Genomic DNA, 20331 nt, shown 5'->3' with positions numbered 1-20331 from the left:
ATAAAATCTTACAATGGAGAATTCTTATAAATTACAATTTTTCAATCTTGTAAATTTAATTACGTTATATTTCTAGCAAAGAGTTCACTTCTTTTAATATTTAAATTATGTGAATGATAAAATGAAACGTAAACGATAGTTTAAAAATAAAAAGAACACCGTTTACTAGGCGAAACGCTAAAAGTCGATAGGTTTTCATCATTGCAGGGAAAAGTTGCATCTAATTTAAATTCTAAATCAATGAGGAGGAAATTTTTCAAATACCTGAAACTGAATATAGAAAATGATATTCTTGAAGCTTTCTCACTACTTTTGAATGATCGGCAGTTTTTCCAAGATAGCTTCCAAACTTTAAACCCATTCTGCTAGAATGAAGTATATTTTCTCTGTATCACTTAACAAGAACACACAATATTGCAATTTCGTGTATTGACTCAGTATTCCCAAAAAAAGATATATGAATTCACCCTCTTTTCGTCAGTCTTTTATTTATTTTTTATGTATTTACTCCCCAATGTTATGTATATGGCTTTTCCAACTCGAAGAGAATAGGGAGCAACATGTGCCATTTTATTTGCGTATAATTCCCAAATCCTTATTTAAGTGTCACATAGCATTACACAGCTGCTACTGACCAACATCGATGGAACACAAGTTTTTTGATATCATGTATTTCGTTTCTTAATATTAGTATGAAGAATGTATTATAGTACTTTTTTGTTTGCTGAAAAAGACTGTAAAATATTCTCCATTCGAATTTTTCAGCTTAACAAGTTAAGAAAATTTATACGTTAAGGAAGCTCTTAAAACACAAAAATTAGTACCTTTCTTCATAGTACTCATATTGACTCAGAAAATAATTGCAAGATTTGAACTATTTGTAAGACTGCAATGTCACATTAAGGATAAAGAGAGAAAAATCCATTATTATTGTATGTCTCATGCATAGTGTTGCTATATATAATTGGGTCTAATAAATTATCCTACTTAAAGTTGCTTATTGTATATCTACAAATTAATTAAAGAAATAAATACGTCATTATATATTGGCAAAACCGTACAATTTCTAATAACACCGCTACCTCAATTGACACTGCGAGGTTGGTTTAAGTTACAAAGCAACTAATCTAAACTGTATTCTCTATTGACGCGAAGGACAGCAGCCAGGTGCTGACTCCTGTTCAATATTATTCTGTAAAAAGAGTTTGTTGTTGATTGAAAACTTTCTTTTGGAGTGACTGATTTTTTCAGCTTTTTGTTTTATTACGAGTACATTCTCACTTGAAAAAGATTCTAACAATCAAACATTGTTGAACTGAAAGTTACGCTAGCTTTGTTTAAATTTTGTTGAAATCAAGCAATTGTTTTTAAAAAGTAACTGAATTACATTCATTTATTATTTATTTAGTTCTTTTACATACAATTGAGATTGCTTCCGAGTAAGCATACAATTATCAAGTTACAAAATAAAATATATACATAGTTTGAAAAGAATTCTCAAAAGTACACAAGTACCTTAATAAACATAACTGTAAATAGTTGTATACATATGCATGCTTTTTTAAGTAAGAAACTTACATAATGTCTTCATAAAACACATTGAAAGTGTAACAATATTTCTTACTTTAAAAGAATGCAACTTAAATAGGTTTGATATGTTACATTTTGCCTTTGAAATTCAAATAGCTTATTAAAAATTCTGTTTTTATTTACCCCTACTTAAAAAAAAAAAAGACGAGAAATCCTGTGGAACAGTATAATTTATTAACATGCCAAGTATTGTATGTATGGGCAAACTATTTTCATTATTTACAGAAAAAAAATACTCAAGATACAAGATTTTAAAGAAATGCTAAACGTCTTTGCCCATTCGAAGTTTTGGTTGCAAATTTGTGAGCTAGAACATCAAAACTGTGTACTTCAGTATAAAATACTCAAAATAAAGTTGTGCGAGCATTTCTAAAAGAAGATGAGACAACCAATACTTTCATATGCTACTTTCTGAGTAGAGATTTAATTACAGTATCCATATTCATATTGTAAATTCGCAGGTCATACACTGCTCTTTACTGTAGGGAAATATGCACAAACTTATTTGAGACAGATATCTTAGACCAATATAACAAAATTTGGGAAAACTATTTTATATGAAACAAAATTAAAATAATTTGATTGCTAACACTTTTCTGGATCGTGATTTTCTGTAACATGTTTATTATATAATTTTCATTGCTTCTGAAACCTTTTCTTCTCTTTTGTAAAACAACCTACAAAGTTGTTCTACAACGTACGAATATATACGGCGCAATTCATAATATCGAATTCAGTTGATACCGACGATTTCCTCCCGGCGTTTTTTCCCTAAGAAGCGATGATATTTCTTCTTCCATAATCTTTTATAAAATCGCTTACATACCGTCTAATTATATAATTAGTTGCATTTGTTTGAATTAACTCTATGGATAGGATTTTCTTTGATGTTTAACTGTCGCTTGTACATCAATTTAACTTAGAACTTTTAATTTATTGAAATTATCGTCGAGAATATCTTCCAATGTCCCTAGTTCCTGAATCAGGCGTTTCCTGCCTTATACATTTTTCGTTTTGTATTAGGAACCATCTTCCGAGAACTATGTTTCAGCAATTTGGATCACATATGTAAAACAATAACACATTAACACTTTATGTGGAGCAAAATTTGTAGTGCAAATTAAAACTAGGTATATGTTTTTTTAAATAATAATTTGTAAAGTTTTTTTTTTTTTTTTGAAACTTTAATTGCATTATTCGTGTTGCATTATATAAAAAAAAACTGCAGAACAACTCTTGTTACAGAGACAATAATAATCTAACTCGGCTATTCTCATAAAATTTTTAACTGAACGTGGGGCTCATCGAGCAATTATTTAGAGGTTTCGCAAGCCGTTGACCATTTTTCAAATATATTTACCCTAAAATGGATACTTACATAGTAGTGTGTTAAGAAAAGAACCAAATTTAATTTTTTGCTAAACGAAACGATCACTCGATCCTCAAAACAAAAGTTTTTTTTTATTAATTTAACAGGGTGTCTACCGGTCAGGGAAGTCAGGAATTTGTATAGTCAGGAAAAATGTCAGGGAATTTCATTGTGAATCAGGAAGAATCTTTACCCAAAACTTCTATATTGGGAATGTTGTTAATGATTCTGTACTAGGTTCTATCATCCAATACTCTTAATCTTCTAGACATTCTGGAAAAGTATATTCATTAGGCCACAGAGACCAAGTTTCTTAAAACTATGGTTTGAATATTGTTTCTGTTTTATATGTGTAGCCTGTTTTGGGTGGTTGGTGGGATATTCGTACTCTCAAAGTTGGGAGAGTGGGTTCCATCTTTGTTGGATTACGCGGCGTTCAATGTTTTATTATTTCTAGACCTTAAGTACGACAGAAATTTTGTCTAAATAGTTTCTAATACTTTGAATAACCATTCATATCAAGGTTTCCAAGACATGATTTATATGTAGAAATTTGCAATATTGCTATTTTTTATATTTCTCTTCAATTAAATACTAATTTTCCAGTATAAATAATAGTCAGTTTGATGTTTATGAATATCTAGTTTTTGATTGTGCTTTATTTGCGATATGCATTCTAAGATCAGGGTGAATACATTCAGACATTAAGATGTCTTTCTTGCACAGCATCTTCTGAAAATAATCTCAAAAATAAACACAAAAAGAGAAAAACTCAAACCGATTATTAGAAGGGAAAACGACCCAATCAAATTGGTTATAGCAATAGCTTCCAACTGATCATCCTCGCGGAATACTGTTCTATTTGTAGCCTCTGACAGTTGTAAATTGGTATTTGTTTTCCATTTTAAAGGGAGACCAGCTTCGAAGATCCTGTCAATAATGTAACGAAAGGAACTTGTGAACGGCGATTTGCGTCGCAAGAAAAATGCTGTAGGCAATACAAGAAACGACTGAGAGCCAACGTCGAACAATGGTTTTCCAGTTGCATCAAAAAACACATAGCTATACAGATCTGTGTAACGACTTAACGAGACGAAAGCAAAATCACGTTTCGTTACTGTTCTTCGAAATGATTCCCTTATGTCTTCAAGTGTTATCCAATTCACATAGATCGTTCTACAAAGAGGATCGTTACTTTTACTGAAAATCATACGTGCATAGTGTGAGCCACCGAAAGATAAGCCTGAGTGAACAATATCTTCCATAGTGTTAATTACAGGGCGCAGTTTGGGTTTTGTCACAAAGCCATACAATGCAGCTTGGTATCCAGTGTTAATGATTAACGAACCGAGGATCCACGTGAGAAAAGCCAACCTCAGAACAATTCTGGAAGGTGGAGGAGGAACAGAAATGCTCAACAAGATTGCCAGATTGAAAAGAACTGGATATTGAATAGCAAAATTGTTTCTTAATCTACTAGTCATACCTATTAATTTCAAACATACCACTAAAATTACGCAAGAACAAGAAGTCATGATCCAAAGTTTTATCCGTAACGGAAAGATAATGTTCATCCAGCGAGGATAAGTTGTTGGAAGAGGTACAACCCAAACGTAGTAAATAAAGTCTCTAGAAAGAATAAAATCATAGTATAATGATTTATCTTCTGTTAGAACCTGAAGAGAAAACACGCCGTCATATTTGCCAATGCCAAGGTCATTCAAATCAGTTAACATGGTAGAATTTTGGTACAAATCGCTCTCTGTTTGAAGTAGGTCGTTGGTCATCATAGTAAAATTCATTTTTTCCTCAACAATGGTGAGAAAATTTCCATACAACCCACTTAAGATTGATCTCCCATCATTTTTGGTTGTTCCATACACATATGGTGGATTATAATAAAGTTTCAAATTAACAGGACACTTATGCAAATCTTTCGTTTTTGGAAGAAACAACTCTTCTCCTAACAAGAACTTATCATATTCCCAAACATCCAACATCACCATTTCTACAGCTGATCTACAATGATATTCATTAAATGGGAAATATGTATATACAAGCACTAGTTTTCGCTGAATGTTGAAAGCCCATTGAATAGAATTACATACTACAATGGAGTTAATCCAGTCCATAGCTTGCATGATACTGAAAATTACATATAACACGTCCAAATTACAAGGGTAGGTGTAAAAGACGATTATTACACGATCAGGCGGATTATAAAGTTTTAGGTTAATGAACGTTATAACCATGTTTCTTACCTCAGAAGGATCATACACAAGGAATACATAGCTTACTGTTCCTATCCGGGATGTAGATATGGTTTCAAAGTTGTTAAGAAACTTATTTGATATTGTTCTTGAATATAACGTTAACAAAGGTAATGTGCTATGTTTTGACATAGACAATGCTAACTCTTCTGTTCCATCTTCTTGAAAGACAATGAGGCTTCTAGAACTTTGGAGGTTTCTTTTGATAATAAAATTAACACAATCTGACAGTTCATCATTCGACGATATTTCAGTATCTATCACAATTCTTGGACATCCTTGTTTGACCAAAGTAATGATGACAAATATCAGTAATCCTTTAGAGAGTCTCATTGTCACACTTCAAATTCTTTTTCTGAAACAAAAAGAATATTTAAAATAACAAATTATTAGTACTAGGTATTACCAGTTTTAAAAAGGTTAACATAACACTGACAGAGAAAGAGCTGATTGGCAGGAGCTGGAGTAGGGTTCTTCACTTTTATGAAAACGGAGCAATACAACATTTACCTCTTTACCAGAGATAGATGAATTAATATGATTCACCCTAAATCTCATTAGGCTGATATATAGGGTGTCCGGTGAGGAATGTCAAAGATATTGGGAGGTCATAGGGGAGGTCATTCTAAGCAAAAATGCTTATGTGAACATAGGGTCTATTCCCCCTCGTTCCGTAGATAGGGGTGGGGGTAACTTTTTTGCCTCTTGCACTTGCCGATTTTCGTTTGAAATGTTCTAGCACACCCTGTAGTTGGGGTTATGTTGCATATTATACCTCGTTTGAAAGCTAATGAAACAAGCTTGCAGATGGTATACAGATTGTCCCAGTACTACGTACAAGAGGGAAGTAATTGAGGGAAATTTTTCGAATTTCCCTATAAAATTCCCTTTTTAAAAAACAATTTTGCATTGTTCTTGAATGGAAACACTGTCGTTAGAGGAACAGTATATCATTATTCAAAAATGATACTGTATACCAAAGATACAGGTAAGGTGTCAAATTTTTAGCTTCATTAGAAGCCTAAAAACATTCTTCCTAACTCCTTCCTCTAATAACATAATAATGTTCCAACTTTCCATAGATGATAATGGTTACGCATATTAACAAACGAATGTTTTATGTAAAACTAGAAATACAATATTATTCCCTAACATACGGGAGCTCGATATTTCTAAGCAGGAACACTAATTACAGTTCTGAACAACAAATAGCAGCGAAATAATTCCCATTTGAATTAAAGTTTTCGTATAAGTACTACAGCATTCATTGCAATAGGGTTGTCGAAATCATAAATAATTACTTCTAATGCACACAAACATTTAGCTTGTCTCACATACACCTAACAGAGACGTTGCCACTGTTATGCCCAATTCCCTCGAAATGTTTTTGGATTTTTTCTGTTGCAAGCGGCGCACCGCAACTTATTAACTTAAAAGGGCCCTTTATTAGTTATTTTCTCTCGTGTGTGGAAGTGATAGCAGGAGTTTCAGTACCGTGAGGAAGTGCAAAGCAGGGGCGGATCCAGGACCGACTTCTGGAAGGGGGGGGGGGGCGGTGGGCTGTCATACTGCTACTTTTAAGGGCTCCAAACTTTGGGATGAGTTTTATTTATATATAGGCTATAAAATAAGAAAGTTTCCTCTTCTGGGGGGGCGATCGCCCCGATCGTTCCCCCTGGATCCGCACCTGGTGCAAAGTGCTTGTGTATAGACTGTGGAAGAAGTTCGACAGTGTTGTAGTAGAATGCCGTTTCTTCAATACACCCACGCTGAATATGCAGATATGATGTACGTCTACGGGTTTTGTGATGTTAATACCAAAGGTGTGGTGGAAGAATACCAGCGAAGATTTCCTCGCTGGACAGTCCCTACTGCACGGGTCTTTACACATGTGTATACTAAACTGGGGGAAATTGGTCAGCTTCCCAGCGTAAAGCTAACATTTGAACGAGCCTCAAAATATAACAACGGAGTTAGACAAAGGCGGCCAGGTAAACGTTATTTATACCGATTTCAGTAAGGCATTCGATGTCGTGGATCATGATGTTCTAATGGCGAAATTAACAAGCCTAAACTTTTCAAAGTCGGCAATAGAATATATTGTATCGTATTTATGTGACCGGAAACAATCTATTCTATACAAGGGGCATGTCACCAAAAAGTTTGTTACTCTGTCTGGGGTTCCTCAAGGATCTCATCTGGGTCCTCTGCTATTTCTCCTACTTATTAATGAAATTCCACTTTTTATTGAAAACTCTGAGATTCTCCTATTCGCTGATGATCTCAAATTATATTCTAGAATTAATTCAACTGAAGACTGCATACAACTACAACAAGACCTACAGCGAGTTCAAACATGGTGCGATGACAACAAATTAGTAATAAATGTATCCAAGTGTAAATCTCTGTCTTTTACGAGAAAAAGAAATCCTATCACTTTTGACTATACACTGAAAAAAACTAAATTGTCTAAACCAAGTACTGTCAAAAATTTAGGCGTTATTTTTTATCCTGAACTAAATTTCAATCAACACATAGATATGATAACAAACAGCGCATATAGAAACTTAGGTTTAATTTACAGAATAGGGCAAGATTTCTCCAGTGAGACAACGTTTACAACACTTTATTTTACATATGTTAGATCAAAATTAGAATATTGTTCTACAATATGGACCCCCAATAATAAAAAATACTCTCAAGAAATAGAAAACATCCAAACAAAATTCTTGAAAATGCTTACATACAAAAAAACTAATTATTATCCCAAATATTTTTCCTACAATGATCTAGTAAACAATTTTAATTTTCAAACACTAGAAAAAAGAAGATGGATGTTGGACTTGTTATTCTTATACAAGTTATTAAACAATAAGATTGACTGTATGGAGTTGGTCTCGAAAATATCATTACGGATTCCCACTTGCAAAACCAGAGTAGAAAATACAGGGACATTTTATTGTGCAAAAGCCAGGAGCAATATATTATATAAATCCCCTATGTGGAGGCTGTGTAAATTACACAATGATATTGTAAATAAGCTTGATAAAGTGGATGTATTTAGTCTTTCAGAAAACAGGTTCAGATCATATGTGAAACAAGAAATTTTCTGTAGTAATAATTAAGAGATTTATATATGTAACGTTTGCTGTATGTACGCAACACTGTAATTGGGTATTAAGCCTGTTGTGTTGTATATTAAATAAATAAATAAATAAAATAAAAATAAAAATACACCCCTCAACAAGAAGAGAACGTTATTCGGGCTGTATAGCGAAGTCCAACTACCAGCATTAGGAGACTTTCTAATCAACCTGAACTTCCATGTACGTATATACATGATGTACAGCGAGGAGAAGGACATTATCCGTTCCATGTCCAAAGAGTCCAACTCCTCCATCCAGGAGACACTGAACTATGTGTTGTTTTCTACCAATGGGTACAGGAGCATCCTGATGTTCTGCCATTCATCTTGTTCACCGCTGAGGCCACTTTCACCAGGAATGGGATAAACAACACCCGCAACTGGCATCGTTGGAGTGACGAAAATCCTAGGCCAACCACAGTAAGACAATATCAGCAACGATTTTCCGTAAACGTTTGGGCGGGGATTATCTGTGATCAGATCATTGGTACCTTTTTTCTGCCCCAACGTTTGACCGGTGAATATTATTTGCATTTCCTGCGCCATGAATTACCAGTACTACTGGAAGATGTGGCTCATCAAACTCGGGCGTCCATGTACTTCCAGCACTACCTGATCTTTAGTATAGAGTATCATTTTCGTCTAATCAGATACTGTTCCTCTTGCGACAGTGTTTCCACTCAAGAACAATGCAAAATTGTTTTAATAGGGAATTTTATAGGGAAATTTGACAAGTTTCCCTCAATTACTTCCCTCTTGCATGCAATATTGGGAAAATCAGTAGGGGAGACCGGGGTTGGTTGGCAGCAGGGGCTGGAACTGCATATAACTCCTTCATTAATTAACATAATGAGCTGCTGCTGCTGTCATAAAAGAGTGACCTATGGATGCAGCTGCTACCTTTATATGGAATTTGTAACTTGCGGATAATGGCGTTTATTAGATAAAGAGTGTTTTTGCCAGTCTGAAGTATTTTCTTTTCAGTTCTCCGTTACTTCACAGAATAGTCACTACTTGGAGTACAGAGATAAGTAATATAACATTAGTTAGATCTGAACTTTGTTTTTATGGATATTCAAACAGTAAAAAAAACGTAAATGCCAAACAATTGCTGAGTAATTACGACTTTGTTGCACAACATGGGCTTGGGGTTAGTTGGCGAATAGCATTGGGGTTGGTTGGCAAGTGGGCCAAACAACCCCGTGTGGAATTTTATTTTATTTTACTTTTACTGTTACATTGTTTTTATTTTATGTTGTTTACAGTTCTATTAATCTTTTACTTCAATGTTATAGAATAACATGCACGTATTTGATTACTGTCAAAATTTAGAAATTGAGATAAGACTGGATGTCGGACTCTGAATTTTCTGAATAGGCCTAATTCTCAGGATCAAGAATATTTTGTATGTGCTCTTTTGTTATAAAAATATAGACCTAGCTATTGCTTTTTCTTTCTTTGTGAAAAGTAGGAAATAAATTGCGTTTCTCGATAACTCAGCTTAAACATATCTTAGTTTCTCTTAGCTACTTTGTGAACAGCAGGAAATAAACTACGTTTCTTAATAGTTCAGTTATTTTAGTTACATTTTGAAATAATATGAAGAATTAACCTACACCAAATCATATTCAAACTGATGTGGTTTGATAATCTTGTAACTTTCAATGTCATGACAACCAAGCTAGAATGAAAGTAGTTTTCATATTTCATAATGCTGATTTTTTTTTTAAATGTTGTGAATAAAAATCATTTCAAACTTCAAATAGCCTACTTCATTGCAATATATAGATATAATAGAATTTAGAAAACTCACGGTTATTACTAATAAATCCAATTCTTGTTTGTGTTTTGCTATATTTAAAATGTATGCCAACTAGCTCCACAGTATCAGCCAACCAGCCCCTTACTAGGGGTCGGTTGGCATACTCCACTTTAAAAGAAAGAAAAAAATATTTCTCGAAAACTGTAATCAACAAAACAAAAACAAATATTAAATTTATTAGAGGAAACATTGGTCTCTCCGTACCTATCCATTCCATTCTAATACAGTGCACTATCTGCTTATAAAAATAAAATAAAATAAAATAAAAAAATAAATAAAGAATGAAAAGTTCGCCAACCAGCCCCGGCCTCCCCTATACCATCTGCAAGCCAGTTTCATTAGTTTTCAAATGAGGTATAATATGTAACATAACCCCAACTACAGGGTGTTCTAGAATGTTTCAAACGAAAATCGGCAAGTGCAAGAGGCAAAAATGTTACCCCCACCCCTATTTACGGAACGAGGAAAATAGATCCTATATTCACATAAGCATTTTTGCTTAGAATGACCTTCCCTATCACCTCCAAAAATCTTTGACATTCCTCATCGGACACCCTGTCTATATATATATATATATATATATATATATATATATATATATATATATATATATATATATATATATATATATATACAGGGTGTCCATGAAGTCCTTTGCCACCCCTAAATCTCGGGAACGGTGAAATATATATCAAAACGAGAAAACACGTATTTCCTCATTTCAAAAGTACCACGTATTGAGGGAAACAAAGTTGCCCCAGGGTCCCTCGGAGGGTTCCAGACGGGGTCCAACTTAAAATTTTCAAATGGCAAGAGGGGTCAAGTAGTACATCGTTTGAAAGCTATTTTCAAAAGAAAGACAATGGAATACGTTTGAATGCTCTATAGTAAATATTTACAAAATTGCTGCAGGTCAAAATGTTAATATAGTTTGAATTGAAAAGTCTTTGGCCACCGCTAGAAATCTGAAATGGCTCAGAAGATTCAAAACTGAAATACACGTATTTCATCATTTCAAAAGTAGCACGTAGAGGGAAACAAAGTTGCCCGAGGGTCCCAGATAGGGTCCAACTCAAAATTTTCAAATGGCTAGGGGGTCAAGTAGCATATCGTTGAAAGCTATTGTTAAAAGAAGGAAGATGGAGCAGGTCTTATGTTTCAATACCAACCCTGCGTGAAATGGCGGGGGGATTAAAATATTAGCAGGACCTTCATCGAAACGTTCACGTCACTTCCAATGATCCGAAACGATAAAATATAAGATGTCAAACTCAAAACGCTAAAAGGAGTGTTTTCTTATTTGTAAAGTACAGCTTTTTGATGTGCAAATATTTGTCCCAGAATCCCTGCAGGTTCCCAAGTGGTTCCCGCAACTTAGAATTTGCGAATAGGAAAAGTGTCAAGTACCATATTGTTTGAAAGTTATTCGCAAAAGAATGAAGACGATACAAGTTCGGAACGGCTATGCAAACCGTGTCCGAAAGAACAGGGATTGGATGAATTGAGTGATATGTAAACAGTCACATCTATTGAAAGGTTTAGTTAACTGGGTACCATGTCTGCATTACTAATTGAGATAATACTCAGGGTTGATACGTTTAAAACAAAATGTTTAAAACAAGTGTTTAAAACATGTTTAAAACGAGGGCTGTTGTTTTATTCAGTTTGTTTTAAACGTTTTAAACAAATTGTTTTAAACGTGTTTTTTTTTCGATGCTGGTTGGACATGTTTAAAACAACTAAAATATCAGATTGAAGAAGCTAATTTAATTTTCTAACAAACAACCCATCCTCCGCAGGATTTGTGCATGGAGTAAATTACAAGCAGAGTTATATTCTTATTATAACAGCAATTACTGAACGAAATTCTGCACATCAGTGTGTGTATAACTAAACCAACAGAAATTCAAGTGAAGTATTTGAACATTTCTTAATTTCTAAGAATAACGGAGGTTAAACACACTATACACTATTCTAAGATCCAAATTCACAAATTCAAAACTTGGGTATTTTTTGATCACTATCATTTCCATAATAGTGAACAGTTCTCACATCATAAGCTAGAAGAAATACTCTGACAAATACAATACAACTCATAGAAAAGAGCAGTGACTAGCCTACAAGGAACAAATGACATTTTAACTAAACAGTTTTCAAGATACATCTCTATCTGCAACATGGGTAGCTAATAATGATTAGTGTCTACGGCATAACAACACAATTAAGTCTAGACGCCCGCTAGGGATTTTAACAAAATGGTAGACTCTCACCTTCGGGGCTCTGGTGACCCCCTAATTATCACAGAGTCATGAGTTATACACCATTGGAAAGCTTATAGACCACAAATTCCAACGAGGTAACATTCGTGAAATTCCTGACACATTCGGAGAAAAAGAACAGACATAAAAAATCATTAAAAATATGAAAATATTGACTTTGCGGGGCCTTGGCAACCCCAGTCACCCTACGCTGACAAAATGATGCTAATGTGTAGGCCACATACTTGTGACAATAATATAAGAAATGGTAGCCATTGCTGCCACTGCGTAATGAATTCGTTTTATGTAGGAAATATTTTTATGGATGTACCACAAAGGGGGGAGGAATACCCGCCAAAACCTGATGAAAAATTAAAAAAAACTTCATCCTCTCTCTCTCGGCCGTACGTACGTAACCCTATATACATAAAATGCAATGCAACTGACTGAAAGCTTCATCCCTCAAAAATACTTTGGTACCAAATCATCTTTCTAGCTTAATTAAGGACTGAGCTATTGATGTTTGTTGTAAAAATACATGTAATTTACATCAAAAACTTAAACTCCAAAAATTGGCTAACTTTGCCCCCTCCCTGCTGACCCATATAAGCAAGAAGTATATACAAATACACGATATTACCATGTAGTGGCCTACTTCATTGCTTCACATAACAATTTTTATGTATCTATCCCCCAAGAGGGGGAATGGTCCCCAAAAAACTATTGAAAAATAAAACACGATATTTACCCTCCTCCCACATACATAAAATGCACATCAGCAAAGCTGCATCTTTCAGGAATAAATTGGTACCAAAACCATCTTCCAGCCTTAATTTAGGTTTAAGACTGAGCCATTGAGGTTTAAAGCCCTGACACAGCAGTTGCGTCAATGGGCGTTTAAAGATTAAGAATGCAGACGACCAGTAGAACGTAACACACAGAAACTAAACTACATATTCTGTGAACGGAGATCGGGAAATTCCCGATTTCTTTCTCCGGAATTGAACATTTGGGCGGATCGAGATTAGGGAAGTTCCCGAAATTTGACCTAGCGGTTGAAATGAAATCTTGAAATGCCGGTTAGGCTGAAGGAGACGATGATGAGTAATGAATGAAATGGTGGAATGAAGAAAGTGGGAGGAAACGGGAGAACCCCGAGAAAACCCACGCAGACGGTGTTTGTCCACCACAAAGTTCACTTGGCGGGGGCTGGGATCGAACCCGGGACCCCAAGCACCAGAGGTGAACGCTCTACCACTGAGCCACCGCGGCCCCAAATCTAGCGGTTGAATATAGATGGCAAGCAATACCTAAGAGTGTAAAAATGTAATATATATGCCTATTTGGATTATTGTTTTAAACAAAATAAAAATTTTAAACATGATTTTTTTTGTTTAAAACAAAGTACTTTGTTTTAAACGTTACAAACGTTTTAAACAAAATGCATGTTTTAAACAAAAAACGTTCTTTTTTTAAAATGTTTTTTTCAACCCTGATAATACTATTTCATGTAGAAGTGTATCTACTACTACTTCTGACGCTATTACTAATACTCCTATTACAAGTAGTAGTACTATTATTAGTATTACTACAAGGCCCTGTTTGCTTTACAAGGCTCTGTTACCATTTTCAGTCCCCCGTCATTTCACACAGGGTTAGTATACCCAGAAGACTTGTTCCATCTTCCTTCTTTTAACAATTGCTTTCAAATGGCCATTTACAACTTTTGCGTTGAACCCCGTCTGGGACTCTTAGAGGGACCCCGGAGCAACTGTTTCCCTCAATACGTGTTACTTTTGAAATGATGAAATGAGTGTTTTTCAGTTTTGATATCTGATGAGCCAATTCAGACTTCTAGGGGTGGCCAAAGACTTTTCAATGCAAACTATATTAACATTTTGACCTGCAGCCACTTTGTACAGGTTTACTATAGAGCATCGAAACTTATTCCATCGTCTTTCTTTTGAAAATAGCTTTTAAACGATGTACTACTTGACCCCCCCTTGCCATTTGAAAATTTTGAGTTGGACTCCGTCTGGGACCCTCCGAGGGACCCTGGGGCAACTTTGTTTCCATCAATACGTGGTACTTTTGAAATGATTAAATACGTGTTTTCTCGTTTTGACATACATTTAACCGTTTCCGAGTTTTAGGGATGGCAAAGGACTTTATTGACACCCTGTATATATATATATATATATATATATATATATATATATATATATATATATATATATATATATATATATATATATATATATATATATATATATATATATTAATCATAGATTTAACACTTCAATATTTGTAAAGGGAAACTGATCCAATAAGTCAACTCTCCTACGTCTATGTTTGCGAACCACTATCGGATCTACAAATCCCTTCTGATATATGTAAGTCTTAGGTCTATGATTCATATCTATGTTAATAATCAGAGCTTGTAGAACTCATGTTATTGAGAGTGGACAGCAGTATCCTAGCACCTATACTTTTTAAGGGAACGGATTGGGCAGAACATGCACAGTCGCTGATATTAAAGTTAATGTGTATACTCCTGTTTGAAACTTGTTCAGAGACTTAAGTTCAATAAAGTAAGCCTAGATCCATTACAATTCCCGCAGATGTGTACAGGGAGAATTGCATTTTCCCTCCGTTCTTTATATAGGCACTAGCTGCAAGATGTGCGTGTGCCACCGGTAGCCGAACGTGATGAGGCACTGAGTCTTCATAAAGAACTTCTTAAACTTGAAGATCAAGGGTTCGAAATTCGGTCTCAGGTGTTTTGTTAATTTATATTTTAAACATGAAGATATGATGAAATAATTAACAGTGTAATATTTGTTAAACATATAAATGTCAAATTTAATGCTTTGGTGTTAAAACTGGTTTTTATTGATATATATATATTAGGGTGGAGTGAAAAGAGGCCAAACATTTTTTTTCGAAATTCGATTTTGGATAGGGGGCAAAAGTTGCATCATATTATAGTACTTTACCATGGAAAATTTCAATTCTCTAAAATAATTTTTAGCCGGGGCGCAATGGGTCTTAAGTTTGATAGATTATGTAAATAAGTGAAAAGATGCCATTAAAAAAAATATATATCTAAATTCGAATTTGGATATGGGGCAAAAGTTGCATCATACCCATGGAAAATTGAAATTTTCTAAAATATTTTTAGCCGGGGCTCAATAGGCTTTAAGTTTCATAGATGTTGTAAACAAATACATGCTTGTTGTGTATTTGTGTAATTATTAGACAGTTCTTCGCTTGAAGTAGACTGTAATTTGAGGGTGTTAAGATTCGTTGTCGCGACGAGATGCATTTCTAAAGCTACCGAAGTCGATATTCTATGTTACAGGCTACATCAACCCAGCATTCACTACTAAGAGGTGGCTGCTGTCGAGTTCAATCCCACCCACCCGCCAACATTAGATTGAATGTTTCATAAGTTTCGTTCACGTCTTCCTGCAAAATACAGCGACTTTGTCTCAAAAGTAGGCATGTCTTTTCTCGAATCAATTTTGGAACGAATAAAGAAATCGCTCTCTCGTGCCCCACATACTGAAAGAAGTTTCACTAATTATTTTCACTAATCTTACCACTACTTGCTTATGACATTTGAACTTAGGGATATCAACACGTGTATTTTCTGAAGAAAGAATCTCTTGCAATTTTCCATCTGTCACATGAGTCAGTATTGGCGGTTCTTTATGTTACATCCATTCCAATTTATCATTTCTGTGTAATTACTAGCCTTGAAGATTAATACTGGCACTTCGAAGGAACGGATTTCAGAAGGTTTACACTGCTTTCTGGATTGGAATATTTTATCAGCAGCAAGGATTCGTGTAGCTGCTATATCGACACCAATCATGGCAATGAGAATGTTTTAAGGATTTGCATAGAATGCATTTCTGGAAATTACTTTATTGACTGGAGTCTTGTATGGTTCTTGCAAACATCGCGAAAGTTTTATGGTCAAGAACAAATGTTTTGCTCCATATTTGAAAAGAGGTTTGAGTTGAGTTGAGTTGATTTTGAGGTTAGCGTCCCTTTCAGCAGCGAAGCTATATGAGACGGGACCTACTGATTAACGTGGAATCCGAACCACATGAGCTCCCGCCGGGAACTGAATCTCTCACCCAAAGACGCGTAGGATCTCCTCTAGCTTCAGCGTATTCTTTATTGCCTCCCTATCTTGTTTCCGAAGATGACAAGTAGTCTGAAGATTCGATAATGTAACTAGTAAAGTATAATACTCTTTGATCGAAAGCTTTACCGTAAGATCGCTTTTTGGCTTTCCTTCCTTCTCTTTTCGTGAATTTCTTTGTCCAAGTAATATCAATAATACCGAATATCATTTTTTACTCACCAGTCAGCGAACAACTAGGCTACTTGTCGCCCAGTGCAAGAATTCGCTTAAGCGCCTCAGTAGGGAGGGGACACCTGGCGCTGTTTTTTCCTACTGCGCATGCGCAAACAAGCCACGCCCCCTTAACGATGACCCCGCCTCCTGGCCACGCCCCAGCCACGCTCACTTTGGCCACGCCTCCGGCCACACCCACTGCTCCTTTGATGTAGAGCAGGGATGTATTCGTTCCATAACATAGCAGAGACTATGAACACCCTGAAGCGTCCAGCCATTGTCTTTTACGACCTCCATTTTAGGAGTGTATTTGTTCCCTTTTATGAGCACTTTTTAGGGGTGTACTCGTTCCCTTTCCACCCCTTATTTTACCATAGCAGAGAATACCGAATACATAGCAAAGCAGATAATACATAAGACTACGTATTCGTTTTCAAACCCTATTTGAACATTTTACCATAGCAGAGACTACGAACACATAGCAGAGCAGATAATACATAATACTACGTATTCGTTTCTAACCCTGAACCGCCCAACGACCTCCAGTTGAGGGGTGTACTCGTTTCCTTTTATGCTACGAACGCATAGCAGAGCAGATTATACGAAACATCGCAGGGGTGTATTCATTCCCTTTTATGAGCATTTTTTCAACCCCTATAAACATAGCAGACAATGAATACCTATGTAACATAGCAAAGGGGGTGTACATAAGATTGCGAACACACAACTATTTAACATAGCAGAAATTACACTGAGACTACGAGCAGATCAGAGAATACATAAGACTACGAAACATAGCAGGGGTGTATTCATTCACTTTTATGAGCTGTTTCCACAGTTAGTAATAGATCATCAGCTAATACATGTCCCAAAATACTGACCATCGACGATAAAGTTTAAATCCGAGTAACTCGTAAACTCGGTTCTTTAGGTTCTTTCTTCACATTTAGTAATAGGTCATCAGCTACTGACGATCGAGTTGAAAGGTCAGATATTTAAACCAGAATAAGTCGTAAACGCAGCCACATATCGAGGTGCAGTTTCGACATTTAGTAATAGGTCATCAAGTTGAGACTACGAACACACAGTAGAGCAGATAATCTTTAAGCGGTGGATTCGTTCCCTATTATGAGTCACTTTTTCCACCCCTTATTTTACAATCGAACACCCTGAAATAGGGGTGTACTCGTACCCTTTTATGAGCACTTTTCTCAACCCATAATTTAAGATAGCAGATCGATAACACATTCTCCAACCGCCTATTTAACATAGCACATATTACATAAGACTATGCAACATAAAAGAGTATGGCTTATTTTTCAACCCCTATTTTAACATAGAAATTGCACAGAGACTAAGAACGCACCACTCCTATGTAACATAGCAAAGACTACCAACATCATAACGGGTGTACTTGTTCTCTTGTATGACCAATTTTTTCAACCCCTATTTTAACATAGCAGAGCTAATAAAAGAACATGGCTTATTATCAACCCCTATTTTAACATTGCAGAAATTACATAACACTATGCAGCATGGCAGAGTATGTCTTACCAAAAAATTACATAAGACTATGAACGTTCTCTTGTTATGGTCAATTTTATAACCCCTACTTTAACATAGCAGAAATTACAAAGAGACTACGAAAACCTATGTAATACGAGGGGTGTACTCGTTCCCTTTTATCAACCCCGGTGTAACATAACATTCGTCAATTACTACATGTCCCAAAATTACTGAGCATCGTGGTCAAAACCAGAATAACTCGTAAACGGAGTCACACATTGAGGTGGTGTTTCCAGATTTAGTAATATGTCATCAACTACTACAAGTTCCAAAAGCACTGACCAACGAGGTCAAAGGTCACGCATAACTCGTAAACAATTCAACATATTGTCAAGGGACGGTAATTTCAGATATAAATTTCTGTTAATTTCATTTGTTTTGGCTAAAAATGAAAATTAAATTATATTTTAAAATTGGCCTACATTCAGAAATGTGAAATCATGCAGACAGACGAATTAACACATAAGATTACATTATGCTTATGGTTGTTTGTTTTGAATGAAGTAACGATATAGACACGAATCTGCACGTGTCAACGCAATGCAATCAAACATTGAAGCAAGATGAAATTGTAAAACTGTAATTTATGTTAACACCAACACATTCTGAAAGTTGGGTAAAATTGTGGAAACCCCAAACGTAGACTGTTTGGAGATTTGGTCACTGAGAGACAAGGTAGAAACTACGGTTTCAGCACAGAGATGTAATAACATCAAAATTTGGTAAGGAAAGAAACCACAAGATCATCGTCTAGAAAATGACATAAAAAGGTAATGTCAAAGGGAATCAGGGTCAGTCACGGATGATCAGTTCCTGGAGACCTGTAAGCAGGTCAGTTCCTGGAGACAGTCCATCAGCTGTATAGAATCAACTTCACGTTCTCAGTGGAAACCCTTCCGCTGTGGTCCACCGCTGACATCTAACTCAGAGTCAATGAGTTCGATTCCATCAACGTCAAGGTATGTGATATTACATCTCTGGTTTCTCTCAGATGAATGAATAACCAACAGTCAATCTGATGTGATCAAACAATTTAACTAACGATTCATAAACATACACACTACACATAAGTCAACATTAAGTAATGACAATAAATGATCTATATAATAGTAATTGTTTAGTTCATGATTTATAATACAACCTCTCGCATGATTGTCATATAATTCCTGTCTATTCCGGATGATAGACAGAAGCAACTAATATCGTGTCAAAGAGCATTTTACATCCCATAAAGGCACGCCACGATATTATGTTGGTAATATTGAGGTGCTTTCTCCACATTTAGTAATAGGTCATCAACTACTACGTGGCCTAAGAGTGCTGACCATCGAGTTGAAAGGTCAGATATTTAAACCAGAATAAGGCGTAAACGCAGCCATATACCGAGATGCAGTTTCCACATTTAGCAATAGGTCATCAACTACTACATGTCCCAAAACTACTTACCATCGAGGTCAAAGGTCAAATATTTAAACCCGAATAATTCGTAAACGGAGCAACGGATAAATTTTGTACCAAGCAGAAAAAAGTGAAGAAGTAATAAATTTTAGTGCCTTATTAACTTTTGTATTAACGAGAAAAATTAAAAAACTACCTCAGAATTTGTGAACCTTTTCGGGTTATTCAAATAAACGAAAAAAAAATGAATTTGGAAACAGTATTTAAACTAACCAGAAAAAGCGAAAAAAGACCATTTTGTACTATTTAAACAAACGAAGGGATAACTTTTGAGTGAGCTTTTCAATTTTGTAGCAAGAAGAAAAAAAGCGAAGAAGAACCATTTTCTAACTAACTCAGAATTTCATATCATTTTGTAATACTCAAATAAATTTGGATGGAGTATTTAGCTTTGTACGAACCAGAAAAAAAGTGAAGAAGGTCCATTTTAACTAGTTCAATATTTCTGTACAATTTTGTACTACCCAAATAAACGAAAGAATAA

General features: G+C 35.2%; 1 protein-coding gene across 3 annotated transcripts in view; it reads right to left on the bottom strand.

The window, feature by feature from the left end:
* Positions 1-1412: 1412 nt before the first annotated feature.
* The window catches only part of LOC145683851 (uncharacterized), a 233456-nt gene continuing 214537 nt past the window's right edge, over positions 1413-20331 (bottom strand). For all 3 annotated transcript variants that reach the window (XM_081755453.1, XM_081755456.1, XM_081755455.1), the window contains one exon: positions 1413-5584. In XM_081755453.1, coding sequence (XP_081611579.1) covers positions 3664-5562 — 1899 coding nt within the window. In that variant the 5' untranslated portion in view covers positions 5563-5584 and the 3' untranslated portion in view covers positions 1413-3663. The remainder of the gene's footprint in view (positions 5585-20331) is intronic.

The sequence above is a fragment of the Thermobia domestica genome, chromosome 4, assembly GCF_964235325.1.
Source record: "Thermobia domestica chromosome 4, izTheDome1.hap1.1, whole genome shotgun sequence".
Taxonomy (NCBI): domain Eukaryota; kingdom Metazoa; phylum Arthropoda; class Insecta; order Zygentoma; family Lepismatidae; genus Thermobia; species Thermobia domestica.
The sequence above is the reverse complement of the archived record's forward strand: the minus strand, read 5'-3'. Positions and strand labels throughout refer to the sequence as shown.